Source organism: Rhinocladiella mackenziei (genome assembly GCF_000835555.1).
Source record: "Rhinocladiella mackenziei CBS 650.93 unplaced genomic scaffold supercont1.1, whole genome shotgun sequence".
In the NCBI taxonomy this organism is placed as follows: domain Eukaryota; kingdom Fungi; phylum Ascomycota; class Eurotiomycetes; order Chaetothyriales; family Herpotrichiellaceae; genus Rhinocladiella; species Rhinocladiella mackenziei.
The window spans coordinates 1,423,963-1,440,620 of record NW_013550604.1 but is presented as its reverse complement, the minus strand read 5'-3'; the positions used below and the strand labels follow the sequence as shown (position 1 = coordinate 1,440,620).

The 16,658-nt window shown below is 49.7% G+C and overlaps 6 protein-coding genes across 6 annotated transcripts; 5 read left to right on the top strand and 1 right to left on the bottom strand.

The window, feature by feature from the left end:
* Positions 1 to 390: 390 nt before the first annotated feature.
* Z518_00505 (uncharacterized protein) lies at positions 391 to 1,533 on the bottom strand (the record flags this gene model as incomplete). The annotated part of the gene is made up of 1 exon (XM_013421107.1): positions 391 to 1,533. One exon carries the CDS (start codon positions 1,531 to 1,533, stop codon positions 391 to 393), a length of 1,143 nt encoding a protein of 380 aa, XP_013276561.1.
* A 490-nt stretch (positions 1,534 to 2,023) lies between these two features.
* Positions 2,024 to 2,704, top strand: Z518_00504 (uncharacterized protein; the record flags this gene model as incomplete). The annotated part of the gene is made up of 1 exon (XM_013421106.1): positions 2,024 to 2,704. One exon carries the CDS (start codon positions 2,024 to 2,026, stop codon positions 2,702 to 2,704), a length of 681 nt encoding a protein of 226 aa, XP_013276560.1.
* Positions 2,705 to 4,819: 2,115 nt separating this feature from the next.
* Positions 4,820 to 6,514, top strand: Z518_00503 (uncharacterized protein; the record flags this gene model as incomplete). Its single annotated transcript, XM_013421105.1, has 1 exon — positions 4,820 to 6,514. The coding sequence occupies one exon, from the start codon at positions 4,820 to 4,822 to the stop codon at positions 6,512 to 6,514; it is 1,695 nt and encodes a 564-aa protein (XP_013276559.1).
* A 1,062-nt stretch (positions 6,515 to 7,576) lies between these two features.
* Positions 7,577 to 8,881, top strand: Z518_00502 (uncharacterized protein; the record flags this gene model as incomplete). Its single annotated transcript, XM_013421104.1, has 1 exon — positions 7,577 to 8,881. The coding sequence occupies one exon, from the start codon at positions 7,577 to 7,579 to the stop codon at positions 8,879 to 8,881; it is 1,305 nt and encodes a 434-aa protein (XP_013276558.1).
* A 552-nt stretch (positions 8,882 to 9,433) lies between these two features.
* On the top strand, positions 9,434 to 12,607 carry Z518_00501 (uncharacterized protein; the record flags this gene model as incomplete). The annotated part of the gene is made up of 2 exons (XM_013421103.1): positions 9,434 to 9,730; positions 9,782 to 12,607. 2 exons carry the CDS (start codon positions 9,434 to 9,436, stop codon positions 12,605 to 12,607), a joined length of 3,123 nt encoding a protein of 1,040 aa, XP_013276557.1.
* Positions 12,608 to 13,219: 612 nt separating this feature from the next.
* On the top strand, positions 13,220 to 15,268 carry Z518_00500 (uncharacterized protein; the record flags this gene model as incomplete). Its single annotated transcript, XM_013421102.1, has 4 exons — positions 13,220 to 13,259; positions 13,321 to 14,197; positions 14,244 to 14,877; positions 14,948 to 15,268. The coding sequence occupies 4 exons, from the start codon at positions 13,220 to 13,222 to the stop codon at positions 15,266 to 15,268; spliced, it is 1,872 nt and encodes a 623-aa protein (XP_013276556.1).
* Positions 15,269 to 16,658: the final 1,390 nt, after the last annotated feature.

Below are 16,658 nucleotides of genomic sequence, written 5' to 3'. Positions count from 1 at the left end.
GGGGGAATGGCAAAGAGTATTTCGGGCACAAGTGAATGACTCGTCCGAACGTTGTTAGGAGTGTCAGTTGCTGGCACCCATGTCTCTTTTCGATATTCTCCAGGTGAATGTTCTGATTGCTGTGCTCTTTCGTTGCGTAATAGCAGGCTTTGTGCAACCGTGTATCTTCTTGAGGCCCAATGGATTGAATTTGAAAAAGAGAGTGATTTCGCGGAAGAGGCGGTAAATTCTCTGTGGCTACCGTGTTTTTGATTCTATTCAAACCCTGGACCCTATTTCCGTGCTGGGTGACCCGGCGAAAACCTGCCCAGAACAGCTCATCCTATATCCTAGCACTTCGTATCCAATTTATTGTCATCTTGATAAAGTTATCTTGCTGCCTCTTTCTGTCTATATTGCCTTCTTTTTTGCTTGCGTTTGTTCCAACATCTTGTGCTCTCTCCACCAAAGGACTCCACTAGCAACGGCCCCTGGACCCAATATGAGATCTCCCGCCACCAGTCCTATGAGTAATAGAGTTTTATCCACACCACTAAGACCTATCACAAGGTAATAGCACCACAGCAACACACTGGCCGTGATTCCGATGTAGTCATACTGCAGGAAGAGCCGTGAGCCCTCCAAAAGCTTGGCTTCGCCCTGGGCTTGAAATGCTTTGTTGTAGTTCGGCATATAAATCGACAGCAGCGACTGGCCCCCGAGAAGAACGTAGCCCACGATGACCAGATGCGACAGGGCCGAGACAATGCCACCCAAGACCAAAGCGTTTTGCACTGAAGGCACATACGCCGTCTTTCTCGTGCGAACATCAATGTTGCGGATTGGATAGAGATTCGATGCCACGTATTGGATAGCTGAGACCATCAAAGGCGAGACTTGCATGATTGCAATGATGTTCTGGTGTTCGAGAGGCGAAGCGGGGAATAACGGTCTCGCGATCTCAGCCAGCCCAGGCAACAGTCCTCCAATTGCGACTGAAAACATCAGTGGTTTCGCATTCCATAGTTGGATATAGTGCTCGCCGGGGTGGTTGCGCAGTTGGATGTAGAAATACATGGGCAAGATGGCAGCAGCACCCATGGCATTTACGGCCAAATATACGAGTGATGGATATGCCATCCAAGCCGTCTTGCGCCCAAATCTCAGCGATTCCATGTAGGCCCAGAGCAGGCCGGTTTGGAGCGTGGAAACAATATCAACCATCAGTAGCCAAGAGGCTTTGTCGTGACCGTCGGTTACGGGATAGGTGAATGCAACCAAGATGGCGAGGAGACCGTCGATGGGTGGGATCCCAGTGTAGCGAACTTTGAGGGCCATGCCGTTAGGTAGGGAAGCAGCTTCGACTGCTGCGTTCATGGCGTCTGCCGAACCGTTTTGATACATGACGACCCAAAGGAGGTAGAAGAAAATAGCACTGAGAATGGGAAATATGACATAGGTCGGCTCCGTCGAGGACTTGCTTGTGAAGAGGCTTCGGAGAGGAGAGGGGACTCTGAGCGACGTGGTCGGCCCATGGGATGTGGAGGGCTGCATGTTGACGGTTGGCACTGATGGGAGTTGCGAGGACGGTCAAGTCAATTTACAAGAGAAAACTCCGAGTTATGGTGCGGCAAAATTTCGAGGAGAGGCAAGAATGCAAACATAAAGGTAAGTCCGCTGTTGTACACCTGCTCATATTTGTTAGAGTGGTATGTCGTGAACGACATGTACCGGGGCGGAGGAGATATCTCGAATCTCCCGAAGTGGGTGCGAGTCAAGGCAGCGCGGGTAGTGGGGTCGGAGAGATCAAAGCCCAATTATATCATTTCGGGACCAATCTTGTCGGTGGGTTTCAGGGGGGCGCAGCCTCGCTCTCAACTCCATCGTCTTTTCCAGGCTCGCGAACCGCCAACGTGCCGACGAAACTTCCCATTTTCCCCGACATCAACTTGTCAACAAAGTAAGCCATGCGGTCGTTGGCGCAGATGAATGCAGACTTTGCAGTGACTCTCGAAAACAATAAAGTCGCCTTGCGGCCTGAGCGATGACGATGAACTACGAACAGCTAATTCAGTCTTCGAACCCCATGCGAAGTCTTTTGAGCATCTTCAAATCCTCAACACCCGGTCCAGTTGAGAAAGTAGTTGAGAAAACCACTCTCGAACCACCACCTACCACCATCCCCGTTGCAAACAAGCCAGCCATGCCTGCTACAGGATTCTGCCAGCTCGAGCCGGCCTACAACCTCATCATGTGGGTGACCGGCGCCAACCGCGTAGGACAACTGGCCAATGGGAGCGACTTCGCCGTCTATCAACTAAATGCCGGCCAAATGACTACTCTTGATGACTTTGCTGGCCCTAAGATCGAAGGCGAAGTCGTTACTGCTGCCGACTACCTCTACATCGACTCCTCCAAAGAGCACGCCAGTGTCAATGTTAAAGCCGTGGTCAAGACCACCGAGGGAGCAATGGTCTACGTCAGCTGGACCGGCCACGCCGACATCGACGACAAGATGACGGCTATCTTCACACAAGCTCCCAATGCCGCTACCACTCCTTTCGGCAACATCACCTCCTCCATTAGCATCGAAGCTGGTCACCCATCCTTGGCTGCTCTCGGCAAAGGCTGCTTTGTTGGAAGTGGCAGATTTTTGCTCCATGAGGGTAAGATGGCTGTGGAGACTCGCATCTCTCGCGTCATTGCTCCTGCAGACGACAACTGAATTCAAGGTGTGGAGGAATCGGTCAATCGGATTACAAGGTTCGATATATGTGGCTGTTCCAGGGATAGAACTGGTGGTGAAACAAAAGTGGGTCCCAAGTAATAGTTAGCCTCATGAGAGTACGCATGCGTTGCAAATGATGTATCAGGGCTAGTATATTGCTTTAATCATTTTGTCCTTCAGCAAATTGAACTCGCGTCTTTCAGTCTTCTCGATGTCAGTTTGGGCGCGCCAGAGTTTTGCTCGGCACATCCACTTCAGTAGTCAAGCGGGGTGCCTCAACGAAATCTCCGCGCCTCTATAGTTTCTCTCGATGACAATTTCAAAGTATTGTGACACGTCGTGTTGCTTCGCTTTCTGGAAGTATATGCTTGAATCGCGCGAGACATCTGTTCCAGTCCGAGCAAGAACAATCGCTGTTCTCCGTTAGCGTCATTCGTACAGGAACAGCCTTAGGCTAATACAAGTTTCACAACGTTCTGTATTAGCCTGAAACCATACGGGAACAGGCTAGATAAATTATATCTAGATAAATCTAAATCAAATCAAATCATGATACTGAATTTATTTTTTAATTTTGGAATCGCCTGGTTAGGGCTTGGCGTTGTGTGGCGACGCCAAGAGCGACGTTCTGGCCAATCACGTAAATATATGGCTTGGCAGTATCGCGTGTGCACGTGGGCACTCCCCTTGCCGCACCGTCATCGGATCCAATCCGTGGACCATGTGGCCGAGGGGGCACCCTACCCGATAGATGTCGATATCGACATGATCCACGCATTGGATCCAGTCTGTGGACCGCCTCAGACAAGTTCTACTGATCACACTCGAGATGCTTCGTAACCGAGCGTGAACGGACGGGCCTCGACGTCGAGGTGATCCATAGATTGGATCCGATGGGCAGTGGTATTCCAGTCTGTGGACCACCCATCCCCAACGGATTAAACATTTTCCGGACCACCACCCTCCGGATTAAACATTTTCCGGGCCACCACCCATCGGATCCAGTCTGTGGACGCTTCGAGTTTACACGCTTTTTGTTAGCAAATCAGAAGTAACTCCATCTAACATAGAGAGCCTTTGTGAAATGGTAGATCTCGCTATTCATGTTTATCAAAAATACCACCATTCACGAATGACAACGCCATATTCTGGAACGGTTCAGGCAGGTCCCGAACTGGGTGTATTGTATGGTATTAATCCCCATATGGCTTGGCCCGTTCGGAAACAGACCATGCCGTCGGAGAACGGCGCCTTTACTATTCACGAACGGCGGTGTTCTCGCTTGGACGTGAATACATCCACCGGAGAAAGGCAAATCTGCTGCAAAGCGCCGTCCATACTATATTCGTATAATATTTAAAATGTAGCACTGTCCTCATCACTGCAGAGAGCAAGAGCACAGAATTTACTGCGACGCGCCAACCTTGCGGCCGTAAGACAAGGCTGAGCCTCCCTCTTCGGATAAACTTAGCTCCGCCAGAGGCCACGATATGGAATCTCCTTCGGTCCGGAGTTTCATACGTTCAATTCCACTTGCATCTTGAACTCGCCTCCGTGCAGATCTGAAGATCATCCACCTCCCGTGATGGCCAATCGAGTGCTGCATCTGTCTACACCCTGCTTGGCCTTGAAGCCAAGGCATCCGCGCAGCGGTGGTGTCCCGCTCCCCTTCGGCGGGTTTCTTGGCCTCCCATTGGGCCCCCTAGCCAATGCACCTTGCAAGTCTCCCATGTTGTGTTCGAACCACACTACAGCCTAATCGATGTAAAGCGACATGCTAGACAGTAGTGAGTATCTGAAGATCTGCACCAACTGATTTGCGTCTCCTTGCTTCGGCCCCAAATTGACATCCAAGCCGGGGCATTACTAATTTCCAGCAAAAACACACCTAGCGAAGGCCGAAACCGTACACAACTCAACCAGGTGCACAAATGGAATCCGGTCTTCTTGCGCCGTGATATGTCAGCGCCAACAACGACCTATTCATTGATAAAATCGGGAAACTGGTGTTTTCGTGAACATCCCTTTCAGATTATCATTCAAGCATCAATCGGCAGCCTCTCCATTGTGATCACTGAAGCCTCCGTGTGCTCAGAGACCACTTTGGCAACAATGGCAACCAACTTCCAGACCGAGAAGGTCACTGAAGAGCCACCACCTGTTCTAAACCCCACCGCAGATTTGGAAAAAGAAAGTCAACAGGTCCAAGGCATAAGCAGCTCAGGTTCGAGTACAGACAGCAAAGAAGACCAGTCGGCACCTCGAAAAGTCCACGGCATACTATGGGGACTGGTGGTGGTCTCGATTCTGTCCTCAACCTTTCTCTTCTCGTTGGACAATACCATCGTTGCAGTCATTCAACCGGCCATCATTCAGCGATTTAATTCTCTTGAAAAACTCCCGTGGATTGCAGTTGGCTTCGTCCTTGGCGGTGTGAGCATGAACTTGGTCTACGGCAAACTGTACAGCCTCTTTGACGGCAAGATCCTGTACATGGTGTGTGTCTTCATTTTTGAGGCTGGCTCCGCTTTGTGCGGAGCAGCCCCTACCATGAACGCTCTCATCGTCGGTCGGACTCTCTGTGGTGTTGGGGGCGCGGGCATGTACATCGGAGTCATGTCATTGCTGTCGGCGTTCACCACAGACCAGGAACGCCCGATGTACATCGGTATGACCGGTCTCACCTGGGGTGCCGGAACTGCACTGGGTCCCATTGTTGGCGGGGCTTTCACGGAGTCTTCCGCTGGATGGCGATGGTCTTTTTACATCAATCTCTTGGTCGGAGGTGTCTGCGCACCAGTCTACTTCTTCCTCCTCCCAGCCAGCAAGCCACGACCTAACGAATCGACCGTGGCGCTGTGGAAGACCCTTGACTGGACAGGAGCCATTTTGTCGATTGGAGCGTTCCTCACTCTCATCATGGGCATTAGCTTCGGCGATGCGATCTATCCTTGGAACAGTGGACAAGTCATCTCCTTGTTTGTCCTATCCGGGGTCCTTTGGGTTCTTTTCGCCGTTCAACAGTCCTACTGCTTCTTCACAACTAAGGACCTGCGACTGTTCCCGGTACCATTTGTCCTGAACAAGGACTTAGTCATTTTATTTGTGGAGATCGCTTCAGCCTCCACTACCCTATTTCTCCCGATCTACTTTCTCCCGCTCTACTTCCAATTTATCCATGGAGTTAATGCTCTTGATGCCGGTGTGAAGATGTTGCCGTTCATCTTCATGTTGATCCTTTTTTCCGTGTTGAACGGAGGCATCATGAGTAAGACTGGCATTGTCTGGCCGTGGTACATCTTTGGATCCGCCTTGACCCTAGCTGGAAGCGCTCTTCTCTACACAATCACTCCGAGTACCAGCAATTCAGCCATATATGGCTACAGTGTGCTGGTGGGCATCGGATGCGGCTCATTCGTTCAAGCATCCTTTGCAGTTGCTCAAGCTTTGGTTAAAAAGGAAGAGAAAGCCTTGGCCACTGGCTTTATCACCTGTGGGCAACTGACGGGATCTACCATCGCCCTGACGATTGCAAACACACTGTTCATCGAGGGTGCCGTGGAGAACATCGAGGCACTGATCCCGACTGCCAGTCATGAAACCGTTGTAGCTGCCATCTCAGGCACCAATCCCGCCTTCTTCGCCAACCTCACGGCTGAGATGCGAAATCAAGTCTACAGTGTCTTCGTTGACGCCATCAATCAAGCCTGGATTCTCTGCATGACTGCCGGTGCCCTCGGTCTTGTCCTTTCATTCTTTCTCAAGAGAGAAAAGTTGTTCATCGAGGCCGCTGCCGGAGGTGCTTAAGTCACGGAAGTTTTACTCACTCGTTCTTCGCTCAAACACCCAAGCCATACGCTGTTTTTGATGACATGGACTACTTTCAGCTACTCTGGATATTGATGACGGATATATTTCGACCATGTTGGATTCGATGAAGGCAAATCATGGGATAACACTTTTCCACATTGTTGACTGGAGTGAAGGTTTTGGCATGGACTTCATAGAAACGACACCTACAAGTGGGGGATAGAAAAGGCTAGATACTGTACTATGGAAAGAAAAAAAAAGAATAAAATTGAAAACGAGAGACATTACTTTGGGCTTTGATAGCGACCCTAGCCATTCTGCTAAATTTTTCCCAGATTTCTATCGTAGTTCATCAATCGACACGAGTCAATAGCTCCCTTGAGGTCCGGTAAATGCACATTTCGCTTCCTCGAGGCCATATAAACACAGATGTCTACCAGCGTGGAAATTCCAAAGAGAACAGAGTCTCTGCACCTCACCGTCCAGAGTCGCAGAGACGAGAACATTCAGTGGTGCAGCACCAATGGACTGAGATGGCTATGGCCACGTTTATGACAATTTTGAGCACAATTCACGATGATACGGGATAAAGCAAATCCACCGCACCGTTGAGAATGAGTTAGTATTATGAAACCCGCCGAGACGGGCCCGGGATGGTCGGCCAAGAATAGATGAACAAGGCTGCAGCCACCGATGTACGGACGTAAGAGAGAGTATTGGTCAGTCGCCGCGAGGAGATGCATCATTCTTCCACCATGATATTCTCATGGCACAATAGACGCATTTCAACCAGGCATCTCGAGTGTAAATCCTCTGCTCAATTATACCTTTTTGCCCGTCGGCCTGCGGAGGGCACTGACCCCCGCTGTGAAGAATCCCCCCTAGTTGATCTCCTGGCCCTGACGGGGCAAAGTACGGACGGCTTGAATGGTTTGCGGGTAATTCTAAGCAGTTAATCCGTCCTCGAGTGGGCTGTCCCATCTACAGGGCTCCGCCTGATCCATAAATCGTTGGCACGGGAGATGCGCAACGAGTTCAAACGAGAACCACTCATCCAACATGATGACCTCACCTATGAAGTTTGTAACTCCTCAAGGGGCGGCTTGTCAAAGTTCTTCGACGCATACCAATTCACTTTCATCAAGAAACCCAACGCCAACTCCTCAAAAACTGAAACTCAGCTGTGACCCTTGCGCCAAGCTCAAGGTTGGCTGTCCGAGGCAGCAGCCAGAATGTGAACGCTGCATCAACAAAGGCCGGAAATGTGTCTACTCATCCTCTCAGCGTGGAGGCAGAAGAAGACAGCGAAAAAAGCCAGAGAATATCAATTCAAAGCTCGAACAAGCTCAGACGAACCCAGGAATATCACCGACTATATCAGCAAATACCAATAAAATGGATTCACTATCGCCTTCCTATGTTGATGGGGGTTTTGTTATCCCTGCTCTCGAATATGCGACCACACCAACTGTTTTTCACACGGAACCTGATCCCATTTGGCCATCGGTAAATGACATCTTATCAAATCTTGCACCATGCCAGAGCGGAAGCGGCGTCGTTCCGCCAAATGAACAGCGTGTTGCAGAGTCACAGCTCACATTTCGCACCAACACAATCGATTCCCACCTTTGGCCTCCTCTGCCGGAGCCAGAATGTGCCATTGAAGAAGAATCAGAGTCTGAGAGTGAAGATTTGCCAACTCCACGAAAGGACATCGAGGTGGCAACCTCCAAAGCCGTTGAGGACGCTCTCCTCTTCAACCCAACTACCACACCGTCTTCGCTGCCAGCAGCTCCGGGTAGCTGCTTCCGCCGAATATGTGAGGCTTTTCAAATGCTCAAGAAGCAATCTGCTACCAATTGCATGTTTGGAGCTCCAGATTCACACCCCGACGAAGAGTCAAATGCTCTCTACCGAAATATTGAATACATTCTGGATAGAACTGAGAGGGCTATCGAGGAAGCCACTATCATCATGAAATGCCCATGTCACACAGACTCTACAATCAGGTGTGCATTGACCCTCTTATTGTTCGAAATCATCTCCTGGTACGATACTGGAGTTAAAGAGCTGAAAGCCCATCGAACCCAAAATCCCTGTCAGCCTCGGAACGGTGACAATGGCGGACCTGAAAGTCCGAGTTCTACTTCTTCAGACCGAAGTTCAATGTCGATTCCTCCCATTCTGATTGGGAGACTGATGCTTGGTCACGATGAGACCGTGGGAATACTCGCACATCTGATACTGTCAAAGATCAAAAAGATTCGCGCAATGGCACAGGATTTGACTACGACAGGTATTGTAGAGGTGCAAGGGGAGTCATTGCTGGAGAGTTTGGTGGAAAGTTTTGAGGAGCTGAGGTAGTCTCTTCACATGAAGCGGAGGATAATCATTCTGAACGACCTTACGCGCATGAGAACCATGAATTTCTTTGTCAAGTTCCGCTACCATCTTGCTCAATATGTTATGCATTTTGCACCATCAAAGTCTAATCCTAGAAAGCGCATAAAGATCCCTGTCATACCTTTCGGAAATTATCTGCGAGACAAGGTCGAAAACCCGCCGAAAGGAATAGTGTATGCTCCGTCTCTTGGTTGTCGATCATGTATCACCCACGAGGCAGAGTATCCTCGGCGAAACATTCTATCCACGTTCGTCTTGCCTGTCTGTTCTCTATCCTGTGATTACTGTGCACCAGGTCCTTCCGCGATTCAAACTTGAAGCTATCGTTCGGGTCTATCTATCAAACCCTTGAACCCTTGAAGCCTCTGAAGTGGGTCTCCGGCATTATGCTCTGTCTGACACGGCCGCAAGGGTCGTCTAGTTCGCGGAAGATGTTGTGATAAAAGCTTGATCGGGGAGTCGCTATCAATGCTAGCTAATACCTCTGTATTCACGCTTTGCCCGGTCACCAAAATGGGTTCCATCACGACTGACCCGCCCTGCGGACAGCGACTTCTTCCAAATTTGATTGATCAGATCGCATTTGACGAGCCAGACAAGGTATTCGCTTCGATTCCATTCACAAACAATCCAGAAGATGGATTTAGAGATATCACATATCGACAATACGCCCGTGGAATTGATCGAGCCGCCCACTGGCTCCAGGCGAATCTGACGAAAAGAGAAGAATTTGAGACGGTGGGCTACACAGGTCCAACGGATTTGAGATACTGCTTCTTCACTCTTGGTGCTGTAAAAGCCGGGTTTAAAGTGAGTTGATAACATGTCTTCTACACAGGGGTCATGACTAATGGGTTGTAGCTGCTCTTGACCTCCAGCAGAAACTCAGTCGAGGGGAATGTCTCACTTCTCAAGGCTACTCAATGCCGAACTTTTTTGACGCCGTCGAAAGTGCCCCAATTGATTTTAAACTGCCATCAATTTCATCCGCTAGATGTGTTCTGCGTTCCAGACCTGAGTTACTTCTTGTCTGAAGCACCGATGAAACCGTTTCCGTTCAGCAAATCTTTCGCCACCGCAAAGCAGGAGCCCTTCGTTGTTCTTCACACGTCAGGCTCCACCGGGTTGCCAAAACCCATCGTCGTCAAGCATGCCGCTTTGGCTTGTATCGATGCTCTCCGCAATATTCCCTGGGAACCAGACTTGAACCTGGTACAGCATGAGTTCATCTACGAGTACGATAGCTTTTTCATCGCTATGCCTGCTTTTCACGCAGCCGGCATTTTCATGATCTGTGCAATGCCAGTCTTCTCCGGGGCGAAAGTCATCTTAGATTCCCCTGAATCTCCAATGACAGCCAGGAATGCAAATGCTGTCCATGTCTTCGCCAAGCCCGACGCGAGTTTGCTTGCCCCTTCCATCTGGGACGACCTCACAAAAGAGCCGAAGTATTTGGAAAATCTTCGACTTCTGAAGGGAGCTATGTACGGAGGTGGTCCCTTGCCACGAGCAGCAGGTGATATGTTGAGTAAATTCACCAAGATTATCAATCTTTACGGTTCAACTGAAGCGATGCTTCTGCCCATGCTTGTCCCCGACCAGGAAGACTTCAATTACTTCCGCTTTTACTCTCATTGTGGTATCGAGATGCGACCAAACGGCGACGGCCTCCATGAATTGGTAATCCAGCGCAAGAAAGAATATGAACCGATTCAAGGAATCTTCACGACGTTTCCAGACCTTCAAGAATACTCCATGAAAGATCTGTTTTCCAAGCATCCTCGCAAACCCGGACTATGGCGATATGAAGCTAGGGATGACGATGTAATTGTTCTTGTCAACGGAGAAAAGCTCAATCCCGTCACAATGGAGCAGATCATTCAATCTCAGGATTTTGTGGCTGGAGCACTCGTTGTCGGACAAGCAAGGTTTCAAACGGCTCTTCTAGTCGAATTGACAAAGTCGGCAGCAAATGAAGATCGGAATGTCCTCCTGGAAAAACTGCGACCGGTCATCGAAACAGCGAACAAGGAATGTCCTGCACATGGAAGGCTCGCAAAGTCTATGGTACTGTTCACTTCTTCGGAGAAGCCAATGTTGCGGGCGGGGAAAGGGACGATCCAGCGAAAATTGACGCTGGACATGTATGCACCGGAAATTAGCGATCTGTACAATGCGGCCGATTCCCATGACCTCATGGACCTCCCACTAGAGAGCCGCGGTGAGTTTGTGAAAGCGTTGCAGACGGTTCTGTCTGCAACCTCCGACGTCACTCTATCCAGTCTGGACGCGGACTTTTTTGCCAATGGCGTGGACTCGCTTGGAGCCCTGATAGTTGTCAAACACATCAAGATGGCATTTGAAAGACGCGGCGTCAGTCCTGAATTGGTCTCGGCCGGCATTTTCTACTCCCATCCGACTGTCAACAAACTCACCGACAAGGTATATGCGCTTTTCCAAACTTCGCAGACCGGTGCCAGCCCCGCCGACTCTTCGTTGGAGGAGATGCAAAGATCCTTGGACCGCTGGTCGTCAGATATACTCTTGGCGAAGGGAAAGCGACATGCAGTGCGATCTACAGTAATTCTTACCGGTTCAACAGGCTCATTAGGATCATACATTCTTCACACTCTCATCACGAATCCAGAGGTCGAGCACATTTACTGCTTCAATCGTAGCGATGATTCGACAGAGCGGCAAGCAAGGTCTAATGCTAATCGAGGTCTCTCAACGGACTTCTCCAAGGTCAGCTTTCACCAAGTGGACGTCTCTCAACCCCGGTTCGGTCTCGAGGATGCTCTCCACAAGAAATTAGTTGATTCAGTTACCCAAATTATCCATAATGCTTGGGCTGTTGATTTCAACTGGGCTTTCTCATCTTTTGAGGAAACTCACATAGCAGGAGTAAGGCGTCTCATCGATCTCTCCGCCATGTCGGTGAATCGGGCATCCATATTCTTCATCTCCAGTATCAGCACGGTGATGGGCTGGCAAACCAACCATGGCAACAGCACCATTCCAGAAGAAATCTTCCACGACATGACTGTCCCTCAGCAAATGGGATATGCGCAGTCCAAATATGTTGCTGAGAGACTCCTCGAAGCAGCTTTTGTCCAAGGTAGCGTGCCAACTACCGTGTGTCGAATTGGTCAGATTGCAGGGCCCGTTCGACAGGGTCAGGGTATGTGGAATAAACATGAATGGCTCCCAACAATCATTGGAAGTTCGAAGGTGATGAAGATGCTTCCTGTTTCTTTGGGTGCAATGCCACATGTCGATTGGGTACCGGTGGATATTCTTGGAGAGGGCTTGGTAGAGATGGCACTCAGAAGAGACGGAGGACACGAAAATATGCAAGTATACCACGCCATCAACCCTCGAACGGCCGACTGGAGCACTCTAGTCCCGACAATCAAGAAGAACATCGGCGTTGCGGATATCAAGGAAGTCTCTTATGAAGAGTGGGTGGACGAATTGACACGACGATCAATGACAGAGAATCCGCGCAGCATTCCAGCTTTTCGGCTCTTGGATTTCTATCAAGCGTTGAAGCAGCAATCAGCAGATACCGTGCTAGAGGGAATGCTGGAGACGAAGAAGACGGTTGAAGCTAGCAAGATTTTGGCCGGTCTTGAGGCAGTGTCACCGAGCTGGATGGACACATGGATGAAACAATGGAATTTCTGATCATGCGCAAACTGCATAATTGGGCATTACCGTTACTAGAGAATAAATTCCTTACTATGACTCATCTGATATGTCTGAGCTCAGCTGCGACAAGCCCAAGTCTTCAATTGGCTTCCCCCTTCATCTTTCGTCTTCATCTCTCTGCCTCTTCACAGAATTCTTCTCCTGTAAGTCCTCATAAATCCCCAATGCTATGAGGATCTCTCGGATGCATTAACCCAGTGTGCTAGGAATTAGCTCTTTGAAGCCTAACCGGGCAACGGTCTGCTCTAATCCAATCAGAATATAGGAGCCACCGCGTAAACCCGCCGAGGGCCTCGAACAACTCGGGCGAATATCCTTGCCATTCCGATATTGAAGAACAAATACCAAATAAAATATTCGCCAGGCTTCTATCCGTGATAGCGGCGAACGGTGTGGTGCAAGGTATAGTTGACCCTGCGTCGGGCGGACTTGAATTCCACCGTGTCCTGTCAGGTTACCTGTCAGGTTACCTCTCAGATGGCCGTAGTACTCCGAGTCTGGCAATATAAGAAATTCAACACTGAGAGTAGACGTCCTCACCTGCATCCATAACCATTTACTTTATTTCTCTGCCTAGAAGATAGAATTATGGCCAAGGAGAGCTTTGACGTAGTTGTGGTTGGTGCAGGTAGAGCAACCCCCCCCCCCTTCTTTCCGCCTCAGACGAGATTTCCTAACAAATGATCTAGGATGGTACGGACTGATAGCCGCCCGAACGTACTTGGAGCTTGCCCCAGATACCAATCTGCTTCTGATAGACGACGGCAAAACGATCGGTGGTGTCTGGAGCAAGGAGCGTATCTATCCCGATCTCTTTGCTCAGGTCGGCCATGGGCTTTTTGAATACTCTTTCTATCCCATGCCCAAGGAGGGAATCACCAAAGACCGCTACATCTCTGGAGAGACTATTCACAAGTATCTCAATGATTTTGCCCGAGACTATGGACTGCGCGACAGATGCCGGCTCAACACCAGAGTCACCAAGGTGGAATCTCTTGCGCACGGCAAACTCAGATGGCGATTGAGCGTCAAAAGCGGAGACACGACATATATGATTGACGCATCCAAAGTCATCCAGGCCAGCGGTGTAACTTCCGAGAAATACGTCCCGGACTTCCCTCAAAAGGACTTCTCCAAACCAATCATCCACTCTGGACGACTGGGGATTGAGGCAGAGCAGATCAACACACCACAGACACAAAGAGTGGTTGTTCTCGGGGCTGCCAAGTCGGCTTATGACACCGTCTTCCATCTTCTCAAACACGGAAAGAAAGTCGACTGGATCATTCGAGAAGATGGGACAGGCCCATTGGCAATTTCTCCTCCGACGCAAGTATTCGGTCTCTTCAACAGTGTAGATCTTATGGGTACCCGAGCTCTGGGTGTCCTCAGTCCAGCGATTTTGCAGGCCGAGGGCTTCTGGTACTGGTTCTTGCAAAGGTCGTCATTGGGTCGGACTATCACACATGCCTTTTGGAGATACTTGACCTGGACCGCCGAGATTGCGGCTGGCTACGACAAGACTGAAAACATGAAGAAGCTCGAGCCAGTGCCTTTCAAATACGGGTGAGCCAAATATTGCTCTTGAACAACAGGCGCTGATATTTCACAGCATTTTCTGGGCCAACTCTGGACTCGGTTTGGCCAGTGTTCCAAACTTTTGGAAAGTGCTTCACGAAGGCGATCTCACTGTGCACCGAACATCAATCGCCTCGTTCGTCGATGAAAAAGTGGTCCTGAAGAACGGAGAAAAAATTGCCGCCGACTTTGTCATCCTCTGCACAGGCTGGAAAGACAATCTGTCCGTCTACGACCAAAATCTCCGTTTGACACTGGGCCTTCCCTCCAAGATCCCCGAGGATCCATCTTGGAAGAAACTCGACGCCCAAGCCGATACAACCGTTGACGAACTCCTGCCCAATCTCGTCTCCATCCCTCATCAAACCTATGAAAATCCGTCCAACCGCGAACATCGACCCTGGCGACTCTACAGACGTCTGGTCTCGCCACAACTCTCTGAGCAAGGCGACAACTCCATCGTTTTCCTCGGACAGATCCACTCCGTCTACACACCGCTTGTCGCTGAGATGCAATCTCTTTGGAGCTGCGCGTATCTGCTTGGTCAACTGCCCACGCCATCGCTTGAGGACATGAAGAAGGAGGTTGCACTCTGGAATTCATGGACTGCCAAGCGATATCTCGCACAGGGCAGAAAGCATGCATATTCCATCTACGATTATCTTGCGGTATGCACGCCATCTCACTGGTTGGCCCTAATTTTGTCTCGCTAATTCGGAATTTTTTCTTCTGTTCTAGTACGTCGATTCACTCGCCCGTGATCTCGGGATCAAACCCAACCGCAAATCAAACCCTATCTCGGAAATGTTCTCGACTTATCGGCCCCGTGACTACAAGGGTATCTTGGATGAATACTGCGCTGCACAGAAGAAACGAACTTCAATCACAAACGGTGATGAAAAGAGGGTTCAATCTATAAGACAGCCAATGAATTCACCTTCAGTCCGGTCGGAAGCTATGCCGCTCCTCAATCGACTGTACGCAAATTTTCAGAAAGCGAAACCGGTCTACACATTGTTGTTGGCTTGTTTGTTACTCTTGATTGCGGTGATTATCTAGATTAGATGAAGCCCGACCCACCCCAGCGGAGAAGTGTCAGAGCCTGAATTTAAGGGATGGGGCCTTTCATTTGCATGATGCCTGGGTGTGGATGGGCCGGCGCTCAGGTTGGGCATCCATGGTAGAAAACAACGCTAGGGGATTTGCAATACGATAGACAATACCGGATTGATTGATATGAGTGAATGCCCTTGTATCAATTTTAGACTTGTTCGTAATAAATGCATTGAGTATGGCAAAATCCACAACACACTTTATGCAAGAATTCAAAGGCGTCATCCCTTTCCTCTAGTGGAATCATAGTACTTCTACCTTACTTCCACTTTTGTACGATAACAACACGGCAAGCACTATTTCGACGAAAAGACACAACGAACATTACCTGTTTCTTCGCCGGGCTTGTTCGGTATAATATAAGGCTTCCTTTTTTTCTCCGTTGTGATAACGCCCCAAGTCTTTTGTTGGCGAAATGCTGCCTTATGACGCTACCGTATCTATAGTACAACTTAAGTGGAGAATCAAGGGTCCAAACCCGCCGAAACCACTCCCCAACCAGCTAACGCGTGGGGACCCATTGAGTGCCACTAGTAACGCGGAGCATTAGGACCACTCGGCACCATCAATGGGAATATCTTGGGAGAGCGACAACCCACGGCGACTCGCGTACCACAGCGACAATGCTAAACACCAATCCGGCCTAGTTGTGCGAGCGTTGTCCGAACGATGGAAAGGTACCTGGCAGGAGGTAGAGGCAAGAGAATGTGCACTAACATTGCGAGATACAACTATGCAAAAGAGTGCGGGATTCATTCAGGACTTAGAGGAAGCTCACAGGGCGTTAGGACGGCCCTGAAGTGGGTCGGCAGCGAGGCCACGAAGCAACAGGAGAACTACGGAGGCGACAGACGGGCTACTCAGGCGGCAGAGAGGGTCTAACATACCACAACACCAAAATCGAGTGCAAAAAGGCGTGGAAAAGCGAATGCAAAGGGCTCCATCAAAAGGAGTCAACGATGTCGTGGAAAGGGCATCAAAAAGCGCCAACTATGTGAGGGAGACAAGGTAGATGGAAAGGTACTTCAGACCCCTAGGAAAATGGGGTGTTTTCAGGTACCTTCTGTCAGGGCGGCCCCTGCCAAGACACTAGATACCGGGCGAGACGCAGGCTTATAACCTGCTCATCTCACCCCATCATCGCTTGACTATTGAATCACGCTTGCCCTTCCGTTCCTTGGCATTCCTTGATACCTTCCATCATGCGGACAACGCCAGCAACCTGGCAGGATCAGTTGCTAGAAAAGAGAGCATTCAATTCATATTCCCTTGGCATTCCCTCTTTGACATGTCTCCTTATTGGGCGCCATTGGAGAGCAAAAGAGTGTGAATTTGG